The sequence below is a fragment of the Patagioenas fasciata genome, chromosome 8 (assembly GCF_037038585.1).
Source record: "Patagioenas fasciata isolate bPatFas1 chromosome 8, bPatFas1.hap1, whole genome shotgun sequence".
Lineage (NCBI taxonomy): Eukaryota > Metazoa > Chordata > Aves > Columbiformes > Columbidae > Patagioenas > Patagioenas fasciata.
In genome coordinates this window covers 35774841-35788145 of record NC_092527.1, presented here as the reverse complement: position 1 = coordinate 35788145, position 13305 = coordinate 35774841, and the positions used below count along the sequence as shown (strand labels likewise).

General features: G+C 42.5%; 1 protein-coding gene across 2 annotated transcripts in view; it reads left to right on the top strand.

The window, feature by feature from the left end:
• The first annotated feature begins 442 nt into the window (after positions 1-442).
• The window catches only part of SHTN1 (shootin 1), a 65083-nt gene continuing 52220 nt past the window's right edge, over positions 443-13305 (top strand). The window contains exons 1-2 of one of the 2 annotated variants that reach the window (XM_065843787.2): positions 443-622; positions 9854-9906. In XM_065843787.2, coding sequence (XP_065699859.1) covers positions 565-622; positions 9854-9906 — 111 coding nt within the window. In that variant the 5' untranslated portion in view covers positions 443-564. The remainder of the gene's footprint in view (positions 623-9853; positions 9907-13305) is intronic. The other variant, XM_071812186.1, reaches the window with a different exon arrangement.

Here is a 13305-nt window from a genome sequence, read left to right as displayed (position 1 = left end):
AGCGCACGGGCCCTATGTGGAAAGCTGCCCTGTGCAAATCGTGTGGAAGGGTTTATTAAACATGCACACAGCTGCAGCAAATGCAGGAAGCAGAACGGGATGGGAATCCCGGCTCACCGGGGCGAGACCCCTGACCGGCTGGGGTGCAGCGGGAGCTCTCGGCGTGTCCGTCCCTGGTTGAGGGCGGCTGGCACAGGGTTACGAGGACAGATGTCTCCCTTGACAGGCGGCCCGTTGGGGGGTTTTTCCCCTTCTACCCCCTGGCTAACACCCCGAGCAGCCCTCCGCGGCCATGCCCCGGCAGGGGACACAGAAGCCCGGAGCCCGGGGGCTGCCCGGTGCCGGTGCCTGCCCGCGGGCTGCGGTGCCGCCGTGCCCGCACCCTCGCACATGCTCACTGGGGCGCCGCGGGAGTCTGGGCATGTGCAGAGCGGGCCGGGCCGCTCGCCGCGCCCGCCGCGCCCCGGGGCTCCGGCCGCCGCCCGCCCGCTGCCAGGTGAAGCCGCGCTAGGTGGGGCGGAGCGGAGCGGGGCAGCCGCTGGTCGGCGGCGGTGGCGGGGCAGGATGAACAGCTCCGACGAGGAGAAGCAGCTGGAGCTCCTCGCCAGCCTGAAAGACCAAGGTAAGGGCGGGCGGCGCCGTCACCGCCGGAGAGAGCGGCTCCCCCTCCGCGGGCCCGGGCTCGGCCGGCGGGAGGCGGCGGGAGGGCACCGGGCGCGTCAAGGCGGGCGCGGCCTGCGAGCGCTGGGGGGCGGCTGCGGCCTGGGCGGTCCCCTCCCCGCCGGCCGTTCTGCCCGCGCAACGAGAGAAGAAAAAAGCCTGAACAAAATAAATGAGGGGGAGTGAAACGTGTGGGTTGTTGCCTTGCCCGTGCCCATCCCGGCTGCCTCGCCTCCCCGCAGGTGCTCTCGGCTGCAGCCGGGTGGGCGTCGCGGCGGGCAATGGTGGGTTGGGGTGAGCGCAGGAGGCCGAGGTGCGGCAGCACATGGGCTGTCGCTGTCAGCCCGGACCGCCCTGCCGAGCGTTCCGGCTGTGCGCTGGTAGAGGGTGCACGGCTGAGGGTTGGCATTGGTCTCTTGGATGGCTGCCCGCCGTCTGAGGTGCTTACTTGGGACAGTTCTAGGGGTGAAAGTCTGTTTGCCTCATGGTTCCACTGCGGAGCTTCACATGGAGTACCTGGCTGTGCCTAACTTGGTGTCATGTCCCACCTCCCGCTCTGCCCTGCACGATCCGATACAAACCCAACTCACCAAACACACTCTGTCCATGCAAACTTCCCGCCAATAGCTCGGGGCTCACCCTGATGTGCCCTAAGTTTCCGTAGAGCTTTTGTGCTTCCAGTGCAAATGAAAGGAAGCGCTTGTCCTCAGCTGTTTTGGTTCTCCCTGTGAGTCACTCTTGGTGCTTTTCTACGGAAGTCCAGTGTTTTGGTTTTGTAGATGATCAGCTTTGTGAGCGTGTACTTTGGCTACAAAACTAAAACATATTTCATCTTCTGTAAGGAGGGGGTGTGGGAAAGAGCTTGGATGCTCAAAAGGTAGCCCAGTTTTAAACTTCCTGTGTCAGTCTATCCCCAAACCAGGTTGGTCCAGCAGAGTTTCTACCTTGTCTAGTTAATTAGGTAGGCAACATTTGAAGAACCAGCATTACCAGCTGTTGGAATTGGGGATATCTGCTTGTGATCATGCATCAAGTGGTTGGCGTGCTGCCTGTCTCGCAGCTTCATAGGCAGAGAACCAATGCTGTGATTCACAGCTGGTGATTCCCACCACCGCGTTCTCTACTCTCCTGGGAGCCCAGGAGAGCTTCTTTGGAAAGGACTTGTTGGACAAAGTTGTGTGAAAGAGTGAAATTATAGAGGTGTGATCAGTACCCCTTTTTCTGTCAGTATTTCTGACCATAAATGTGCAAATGTGACCACCTTTGTTGTATAGCAGAAGCTTTTCTTAACCAAATTTCAGCTGGATATTTATGAACTGTTTATGACCTGCTTTGACAGTTCTTTTGGCTGTTCTGTGTACTCAGCATTGTAAATTCATGATGACCAGCTGCACTCTGTAGATTCCAACTTAGAAGGATTTCAATGGGTATAAAATTCATTATAGTCTTATAGCTGTGTGTTTTGATAATACGGGACTAAAAAATAAAGCTAAAAATCTGGGGGTTTTTCCATCTGACTGCTTGTCTCCAGTACTTTTGGCTCCAGAGGAGCTGTCTGTGCCCAAAGGGCACAAGGGCCTATAATAAAATGACAATAATCAGTTGCAAAAAAGGCAAGTTTGGGTTATTCTTTTAGAGAAATCCTGGCCTCTTGAACTTGGTTAGATTGGGGCTTCAGTTCTCATGTCAGAAAGTCTTCTGCTCCAGTACGATGAGTATCCTTTAATGTCTAATGAAATTTTATGGGACTGCAGGAATTAGTTCAAGGGAAAGTTACTGTAACTTGAGGACCGACTGTCCCAGATCCACTTAAGGTGTTGAAACAGAAAGTATACTCAGCAGAGTCTCCAGTAAGGCACTGCTCTTGGTGGATGTTTGTTCTCAAATGTAGCAGTCGTATGTTGTTGAGTGGTTAACAAATGTTTTTGTAATCGAATGCCTGCAAGGAAGTTGTTTTATATGGGTGAAAAGTTACCCAGTGTGAAACTTTTGAAAATGCTCTTCTGTATGCTGTTTTGCATCTGAACCAATGCAAAAGTATGATAGCATATCATAGTTAAATTATGTTAACTGACAAGTCTGAGATGCCCAAAGCAAAGAATCTAAGAGATTAAAAGGTAGAGATGCATAAAATTATCCTAACAGTAATGACCTAAATATTGTTACTGTAGGTAAATTTGCGGCTTCTTTATATATTGTAATTTGAGTATACATATATTTCCTCTCCATTCTTATTGATAATAAAGCAAGACAATTTTACATGCTAACAACTTTCCTCAAGTAATTTTAGGATGCTCTGGTAAAACAGAGGCAGTATGAAAAGAGGAAGAAAAGCTAGTGGTTTATTTTTCCTCCTCACTGCTTCCACATGTAGATAACAGTATTACTTGGAAGTAAATGCAGTTGGTCTCTGTATATTTGGGGTAGTGGGTGAACATACCTGTCTTTATTGCATTCAAAATGGCATATGGCTTCAGATTAATGTTACGGTCTGTAATCAGGTTTCTGAAAACCATCCATTGATTTGGAGGGATTTCAGAGAACATTAGCTCAGTAGCCATTGTTTGGTTTCTTTTTCAGGATGTTGTTTTTAGTCTTGAGAAACTTGCCTTGACACCAGGTAACTAAACTGTCTGAGAAGTGATGTGAAAGGCAGAGGGGAAGGCAGACAGCAGCGTACGTGGCTCACGGCTGTCGTGTTTCTACGTCTGCTTATACTTTTTTTAAGCAAGGTCGGTAGCTTGGACCTGGGGCAGGTGTTTTGTAGCTGCCCGCTCAATTCTCAGTGGCAGCTGTGACGCTGACTGGTGTCTGGACAAATTTGCTCGGCTGTTTGGCAGAGCTCTGAGTGGTGACAAGGACACTGAAGCTTGTCTGTGTGCAAGATATGCTTATCTGTCACCCACACTGAATTTTCCAAGTCCTGTGTGTTAGACTCAGATACCTGATACTGATTGTTCTTCTGTTTGCTCCATTACCAAGTTTAAGGTGAGCATCATGAAGAAACGTGATCTCTGTATTGATGATATTTAGGACTTAAAAGTATTGTTTGTGGTTTAATCCTTTCTGATATGGCTCAGTTTGATAAAGCTGATCTGCTGTAAATATTGGTATTACCTGACTGTACCCTGAGTGATATTTCCAGCAGCGCACGTTTCTGTTCAACTGGCTCTTATAATTCCTGTGAGTAAGACTTAAAATGGAAACAAAACCAAATCAGGTGGCAAAACCTTATGTTGTCGGTGGTTGATTGTAGAACCTGAGGAACTGTCTTAACAGCTGCTTCATACCAGGAGCTGATTACCTGTGTGGAAGGCTGCCTTGTTTGTCTTTGGTTTTATTTGCATTGCTGGTACTGTGCCCTTAAAGGCAGAGTCATCTTCTGCTGTGTTCACTTCTGCGTTCCCTTGAAAACGGGAGTCAGCAAGCAAAACGACTGGAGTTCTAAACCAGGTGAAATTACACTTCAGCACCCACTGTCATGGTCGCGTTTCTGATCAATTTGCTAAATTGGCAGTGGTTAATGACTACTGTTAACTACGCATATACTAAACAGGTTTATATGACCTGGATTTTCTGTGTCAGTTTGAAAGATCTCGTCTTGCTCTGTTTGTTGTCTGGATTCAATGAAGTGTGATGATTTCCAGTCTCTAGTCCCAAGCACTGAAGCTCTGTGTGATTCTTTGGTGTTAAGATCTATCTGATCTCTTAAAAAAATGAAAAAAAAAAAAAAAGACAGAAACTTTGAATAAGGGAATACCATATATCTTCTAAGGAAAAGGCTGCCAATCTGACAGCAACATCTCGGAGTGTGCTTTTAAAGTATATGCTGTTGTCAAGATCTTAATACGATTTGACAAATTTATTCTTTGTTACAGAGGGGTAATTTTTACGGCCAGAGGAATTTCTTTGTTTAGGGTAGGATATCTTGTTGGCTGCTGTGTTCACCTCTGTAGTCATCTTTTCTATAGATTTTTTTTTTTCCCCGTATACCTGTGTATGTGGGCTTTCACACACAACAGTGATCATTCCCTGGCAGAACCCGTCCTGCTGGAGTGTTTTCTTCACTTATCAGAGTTTGAAAGTGTTTCCCACTTCAGTTTCTTGTGTTGAACCACATCTGCTTTTCAGAAAGCTGTGAAGGCAAATCTGGTGGCGTGAGCTTAGTGGTTGGGCTTTATCAGGCAGTGGTGTGTTTCATTTCCCTGTCTGGTTTCTGGCAAGCTGTAAGACTGCAGGATGCAGATGTGGGGTTTCATTAAAAACAAACAAACAAAACCTTTGTACACACTTTTACAGATTTGAGTAAAATCAAAACGTGGGAATACAAACACAGGGTCTGACTTAAAATATTTGTGCTTAATGCTTACCTTTGAATATCTACACACATGATTTTTGTTTGTTTATTTTTGAAGAACTGTTTGGTAATTGAATCTTGTAGGTGTCAGCCAGTGCAACTGACACACGACCAAAATTTTGGTTTGGCCGTTTAAGCTTTAGACCTAACAATAGATTTATATATTCTGACTCAAGATTTGGAGTAATTGTAAAGTAATGGGTATAATGCCATTGCATACGTTCACCTTTACACGAGTCCATGCACTCTGGTTCCTCAGCTCCGCCTCTGTAATGATTTATTCGAACCTGCAAAAAAACCACGGTGTTAATTTACTTCTACCAATAAAAAAATGACTTCATTAGTATAGCTTGTTTTATCTGGAGTGAAGGACTTCTTGTGCTGTCAGCTCTTTCTCCTGCCTCTCCTGGCAAATACAGGCCTGGTCCGTAGTGTAGAAGAACAGTGGAATGACACTCGCCTCCTTTGACAGCTCTGCTTGCTTTTTGGTTAAATAAATAGGTTTGAAATGCCAAAGTGGCATTAGTCGTTGATCTGGCATGGGAGGGCTCTCACTCTACTTGAAGGTCACCCCGGTTTACATCGCAAATGCTAAAGTATATACATGTAGCATTTTAAAGTTTGTGGGTTTTTTATAATTTGAACTTTTTAATATACAGCTTTAGAAAGGGGGTTGGTGAATTTTTTATTAAAAAGAGTAGGAACGGCCTCACCACCTCACTGTGTAAATGAAGCTGTCTTTTCTGTTGTTAACTATGAATTATAGTCATCATATACTTTTGCCTTTATGACCTTGTTTCACTAATAAGTGCTTTTTAGCCATAGTAAGTATCTGATAGCTAAACCATCTAATTTAGATAATACATATCTTCTGTTAGCAAATGCAGGTTCAGGAGACACAAGTTTACAACTAAAAATCAAAAGACTAAAATATAATTAAAGGAGCTTCTGTATACTAAGTTACCTACTTAATTTAAAACAGATAATTGCATTGATACATGTTGACAGTCCCTTCTGGCCAACTGGGCTGGTGAATGACCATGGTCATGTTATTAAGGAGCATTCTGTGTTCGCTCATGTTGCCTATTTTGTTGTTTGACTGTTTTAAAATAAGAGTAGGGTTGGCAGGGAATATGTATTGGGTGGGTTAAGAGCTGTAGCCCAATATATTCTATTCCATTTTCCATCTTTTTACTCTCCTTAGTCTTGGAAGTGTAGTGTTGCCCTTATACTGCATGAGGATAGCCTGAAGCAATGAAATGTGATTTCTGTCCTGATAAATTGTTTATATAATACTGCTGTATATCAGGAATAAGTCTATTAAGAATAAACTTAACATCAGACAGGAACAGTAAGTATCTCAAGAGGTTTCTGATACATATTATAGTTCTTCAGGAGGTGAATGAGTAAAACATTTTACTGTCAATATATGCTACAATATTGAATCTTTGAGAAAATGATGTATCATTCTGGAATTTTTTGTAAAGCATCCTCACATGTTTGTTTCTTTCACCACTGATTTATTAGAAGGAGATATCTTTATTCTGTCGTACAGATATAATAATCTGAACAAGTCATGGTGAGATGTAAGAAGTTTTGAGATGCTCAGGTGCTGTTGTGTATATTTGTGTGAGAGCCTTTGTAGGTTAAGGACAAAAAATAGTCCTGTCTCTCAGAGAAGGTTTACAACAGCATTTATGGTTTGTCAATCTATGAAGGAGTGACAATGATACCCTGTATTTTACCAAGAGGTTTTATAGCTAAATAATCTATGTGGGGTTTGGAACATGTGAAGTGTTGCCTGGTGCTGCTGCTACTAGTTGTTCTAGGGTAGGTTTAGGGCGAAGGGATCATTGTCACCTTTATGTCATTTAGTGCTTCAGCGAAGGTGATGTACACTCCTGGCTTTTTTGAGATGGCCTCAAAACTTCATTGTACATAAAACTGTTGAAAAACTTTGTATAAAAACTTCCCAATAAACCCCCCAATGTTAAAAAATGCACTGACTTTCAGTTACATTTCAAAACTTTTTCTGCCTTTGCAGAGAATCTGATATACAGCAGAAAATGTGTGTAGTGTTTTTTTTAAACTATTATTTCTGTTTCCAGACCTTACGAAAGCAGCAATTTTTTGTTAGATGTAATGTTTAATAAATCCATATCCAAAAATCTGAATGATGGATCTGTATGGGTGGATCATCTGGAGGCTGCCATCCACAAAGAACAATAGTATTTTAAGAAGCCAAATCCTTGCCATTCATTAGCTGTATTCAGGGAAGAAGTCATTTTTTCAATGAGAGGAAGGGGGTGGGCACGGTAAAAAGGCGCTGAAGAAGGGTGTCTGAGTGTGGCATGAAGGAGCTGATTTTGTGGAACATGCCGTGGATCGCCATCCGCGGTAAAAGGGGAAAGAGTTACCCTGGCCAGGCAGTTCTGTTCCCAGTCTCATACAGGTGAGCCCTTGCTGGGCTTTGCTGGAGCGTTGTGTAAGCTCGTGTCCTTGTTTTTTGGTAACGTGTTCTTGTATCCATGCCTTGAGGGCTGATGATTCAGAGTCCTCTGTTCGCAGAGCCTGTGAAACTGTCAAGGGTGGGGGAAACCTATATTTTTCAGTAATTTATAAAGTATTGAATAGCAAGTATGAGTTTGTCTTAAAGGTGAGCAAACACTAGTAGTTTTTGAGTATGAAGAATCTTGAATTGTATCTATTGATACAGTTTTCGTCCGTTTTCTTGTATCTGGATGCTAGAAATCTCTTCCCTTGTTTTCCTGAAGGGAACAGGGAAATGGTTTAGAAGTGGAACAGTGATCAAGAGGTATAGCTTTTACATTGCTGTGTAGGAACCGTGTTGTTTCACCTTAGGTGCCCTTAGAGAAACTGCATCAGCTGGTTTCATGCCTGTTCATCTACCTGTTGTTTTTTTCTGCTTCTTGTGTATGGGAGGTGGGTAGGTAAGGAGAAGCGGGGGCAAAGTAAAGGGATGAATGTAAGACCTTGGTGTGGGGATGCAGGGCACGTTTTTAAGAAACCTGTTTTTGTTTGTTCCACTCTCTAGATACACATTTTTACTTGGATGAGCAGGAGTGAGGATTTTTTTTCCATGTGTTTCGATCTTCTATGAGTTTGCGTGCAGACTATGACTTTACTTTCAGTGGTTTTATTTAACTTCTTATCTTTGAGAGGGCTGGAACTTTTTCAACACTTGCTGGTCACAGCAGAGCTGAGTTTCTGACTAAAAGGTTTCTAGTTTTCCGCAGTTTCCCTTTCTAGTTAATATAGTTAGCAGGGTCTTGCCATTTCCCCATCTCTGGTCAGGACACGCAAGGAGCAGAACCCTGTGCATTGAGTTACTAGCCCAGTAGCTAATACTGCTGCCTATATGCCAGACTTTGTGTACCTCAGTCCTGCATCTCTAAAGTGAAGTGATCTTGGGGAAAAGAGGAATTAGGATAATTGGAGTTTTGATGTCTGAGGTATTTCTGTGCTGCTGCTGAAAGTAAATAGGCAAACAGAATAGCGATGCTTGGGGTGAGTTGAATTAGTTTTATTTCAACAGGCTTTAAAATGCTGGGGAAGGAGGAGAAGAAGGATGTGACAACAATGTAAAGTGTAACTTTATTCCTAAGAGCTTCTTATTTGGAAGAGTTTAACTATGTAAAGCTAGAAAGGGCTTGTAGGTTTTCAGGTGGTTAATCTACCAGACTCTACGTATTCATGTCTTCAGATGTAACATTAGACACGTTAAATTTAAGACAAAACTCCAACATCTCTGCTATCATCAGCTCAAAACTCTATATTCATATCCTTTATCCAGTTTAAATTAAGTTGGCTTGAAATAACACCTGTATGCTAGTGTAGCTTCTGTGAGGTGCAAGAAAAAAATGAGGAGATACTGAGGGGATGCAAGAAGATATAATGTCAACAGCCCTGTCCTTTTATTATTGCAGTATGCATCTTGGAGACTGAAAAATGTTCTTTTCTAGCAAGATTTACTCCTCTGAGGTTTGAAAGTGTATTGGGCTTCTTTCTAGTGACGGTAAAATTTCTACTGTGTCAGGTGCCAAACAGCCCACATGGGACACACTGAAAGAAGAGCAGAATTGGGAAGTCGGGGCAACAATATCATGTCCCTAAGATAGTAAAATAAAAACTTTAAGAAGGGCATATAAGAAATACACTGGAAGCTTCATTGGTAGCTGATTGATTGTCTCTGTGTATTATTTACTGGTTTGAAACACTGGGCATCCAGCGTCCTGGAGGTTGATCCCTTCCCTGCTGATTCCTGCAGCTGAGTTCTTGTGTGATCTTGGGTAAATCAGACAATCTTTTTGTGTCTCCACTGTGGAGTTTAAAGCAAAAGAAGATCTCTCATAGGACTCTTGCTGGAAGAAAAAGTTAATAAATAAATGAATAAATAGAGGTGCTCTGCTACTCTGCAGTACATACATGTAACAGTATTGTGTTAACCATGCTTTCTAGCATTGATCTGTAACCTGAGCCAGTGTGGGTTTAAAATGGTGACTGCGAGCCTGCACATTCACCTTGTAATTTTTGAACTTGGTCAATAAGGTTGTTTAACTCTCCATTGATCAAAAATTGATTGTCTTGGGAGCCACCATCTTTTTCAGACACTTTCCAATTACTTCAATTCTAAAGGGATATCCAGTTCATCCATAGGCTATTAATGAAGTTTGTGACCCATGTTACTTAAGAAGCCTGTGTAGATAGCCATAAGAGCTTTACAGTGAATGAAGTGGAGAGCTCATTTGTGTAAAGGAGGTGCTGCAATATTAACTTTTTTTCTTGTTGTGTTTTTTTTTTTTTCTTCTTGTATAGCTATTGGCGAATATGAAGAACTTAGAGCAGAGAATAAGAAAACGAAAGAAGAGGTTTGTATCTATTGGTTATTTCTTTAATACTAAAATGCTAAATACCTTACTGGCTATGGGAGGTTGTTGTCTGCTTTTGTGAGCTCAGCTGGTTACTTACAACAGTCTCACTCGTAAGTACTGCTTGTCTACCTATATGTGTGAAGGAGCAAGGAATGCAACTCCCAGCAGCTATTCTAACTGTCCCACTCCAGAAAAAGTATATATATATATATATATTTTTTAAATGAGTGCTGCTGCTACCTGTTTGCATATGGTTACAATGTGAGCGTAGACCAACTCAAGTGTTTAGATGTTATTAGGAAAATTTGTTTCTCTTGGATCTAAACCTTGTTTTATTACAACTTGGTTTGCATAGTGGAAAAGAAAATAAAACAACTCCCCCCTCCACCCAGCCCCTCTGAAAATTCACTATGTAGGAATATGATTTCTGAAGGGATTTGAAGTCTTTTTCCCTGCCCACCCCCCAAAAAACCTGCAGCTTTTAATAGAAGAGCAAGATGTCTTGTCTCAACTTGCAGAATGGCACTGCACCATAGAACAGATTTGCAGCATTATCACATATCCTTCTGGGAAATCTGTGCCTGTCCAACTTGAAAAGAGCCTTTTAATGTGTAGGCTGAACTTCATACGTTACTGCAGGCTTCATTTTTTAATGTTCAGACATACTTTAGTAGAGAAATAATGACCACTTTCTAGATTGTTCATTGTAATGAGGATGTGTTGTCTTCCTAATAGTAAAACAAAGCGTGTGTGATAAGGTAGATCTTACCACCAAGGACTCTTGTTTGTTCAACACACTTGATTTCCGCGAGGAAGCCAACAGGAACTCTGAGAGATTTGATGGCAGTGCTGTGTTGCATAAATCCTCATCAATGTGCAAAAGGTTTTTAGCAGGTATCTGCCAAAAGAAACTGTGGCCAGTAAAAACCTCTTATCAGTTCTAGATAGTGATGAAGACAGAGGAGTCAGCGCTGCACTGTGTTGTGAACAGAAAATTGTCTTTTCTCCCGTATTAGTGAGTTGAAGATGCAAGAAACATGTTGGTTTTCAAATCCCTGTTAGCTGCCAAGGCGTGTAGGTTTAATTTGGCTTTTTGTGAAGTCATTTCTGAAGGGTCACGTTTAGTCCACTTGGTTATAAATGTTGCAATTCAAGGCTGTATTGGGAAGACCTTGTCCTTAACTACTTTCTCATTATTAACAAAAACTTGAAGCTTATCTTCACATTATGGTTCAGCAATGATTATCTGTATTTCCACAGAGGTCAGCATATTGTGCTTTACTCCCTCATAGCCACTGACCTTCTTGTCTTTTTTACTGTGCTTGTTGCTGCATTCCTGCTCTGCTGTCCTACCTCTGAGCCTCAGATATCCCAGGGAATCTGTCCTCTGGTTTTGCTGTTCAGAAGATTTGGGCAGTTAATCTCCTAGTGCTCAGAAGAAAAGGAGAATAAAACTGAACTAGACCAAGAATCCATCTAGTCAGGTATCTTGTCTCTGACAGCACAGAGAGGGGGAAGGGTAGAACATGTATAGCACCTCCACAGACTACTCTTCTAGTCTCCAAACCACTCGCAGCCTGGGGACTTCCTCAGCTGCATGGGGTTCTGTGTGTTCTGCTCTGTCTTCCTTGAATTTGTCCTACCCCTCCAATCCTGTGCTGATTGTTGCCTTCCATCACATATGAGGAGCTCCACCCCAGGAGTGTCCACTGAGTGAAAAAGGGGCTCCCCAGCTTCACCTTGAACACGCGTCCTGCTGCCTTGGGTGTTTCTTCAACAAAATTTTGTTAGTTTTGGCGGGGACCAATGTGGAGACTTTTCTTGAGCTGCATTTTTATTTAGAATTTTTTTTCTTCAAAAGCAATGAAATTTTTGTGGCCAAAACTGATGAAATGAGATGTTCTGAGGTTGTTTCTTGCATTCTGCTGCTCTTTCTTCCTTGCTCCTCTCCCTCACAAGGCTTCTTTCCTATAACTATGTATCTCTAGCCACTCCTGTGTGTTTCCTCTGAAGGTTGGTATGATGTTTTTCAGAATACTTGCGTAACAGCTGAAAATCCTCCAACCCTGAGCACATGGGGATTATATCCCCGGTCCAGCAAATTAGTTAAGCACGTGCTCAGGGTTGGAGGATTTTCAGTTGTTATGCAAGTATTCTCCATCCAAGAACCTCCATCCTGCAAATTGGTGTGCTTGTGTAAGCAGTCCTGCTTAATTGTTTAAGTGCTTGGATTCAAGTGTTTAAGTGCATTTCTTCTACAAAAAAAAAGAATCTACTGATACCAAGTTAATGGTTATGTTTGCGTACAGTGCCAATATGGGAAGAAACTATTCCATGTGTTACTGCAGGGCTGGGTAATCCTGAAAGCTCGTTAGCATCTCTCTAACTTGATATCTGAGTTTATGCTTTCAGGATCAAACCCGATATTGGAGGAAGTAGAGCAGAGACTCTCACTGCCTGGGGATCTGGGAAGTTTTGGGGAATTTCTGTTCCAATTTCTGCCGCTGTCTGTCAGTATCAGTGTAAGCAAATGGCTTCCTCTTTATCAGTTGTGGTCACATAACTGCATCGATAGGAGGAAGAGAGAATTAATTATTTTAGAAGAAGACCTGCAAACTCTTTGTGGGAAGTAGCACATGGGAATAGTTAGGTGGCAGTCTCTGCGTGTGTGCTTTTGATGCACTTGGTTGGAATTGTTTTCTAACTCACCACTGCAGTTTGGTTCTGAAACATGAGCTGTGTCATGGGGAAATGATCCTAGTTTATATTAGAAACGTGGAACTTAAAATAAGATGTAGTTTTAATTTTTGAAAATTTATGCTCTTTGTTCCATATTTTTTATTAAGATTAGAAAGTAAATTGACTTTTACATAGGCTACTTTGTTCAAAGCCCTGCTGCTTAAAAGGATGCTAATAACCATGAAAATTCAGGAGCAAAATGTAAAATCTCTGCACAATGTCTCTCCCTCATTGCCAAACTGCCAATTTGGAGGCCTCTGGTGGGGTCTCTGACAAAAATGATGCAGGCTTTGTTTTTTAGTAGTATTTTTAAACACTTTCAAAAACTGGAGCAAAAATGACGTTGGCGGATTACATCTCTTAGGTCATCCTTTTAATTGAGGTAGCTGACTAAACCAATCCCCAAAAAATAGATAAGTAACATTCAGTTGCACACAAATGTGGATAACTTAATGTGCAGTTCTGACATATTCAGAGTCGGATCATGAATAAATATTTGACTACTTGCTAATCAGACAGAAATGACTCTCAATACTGGTTTTGACAGTGTTTTGTCATGCTGCCAGTAGGGGGGAAAAAAAAAGCAAGACAGCTTTCCAAAACAGTAGGTGTAATACAGTGTCTCTGATACATCATTCATGGCGTTCGCTCTGATAA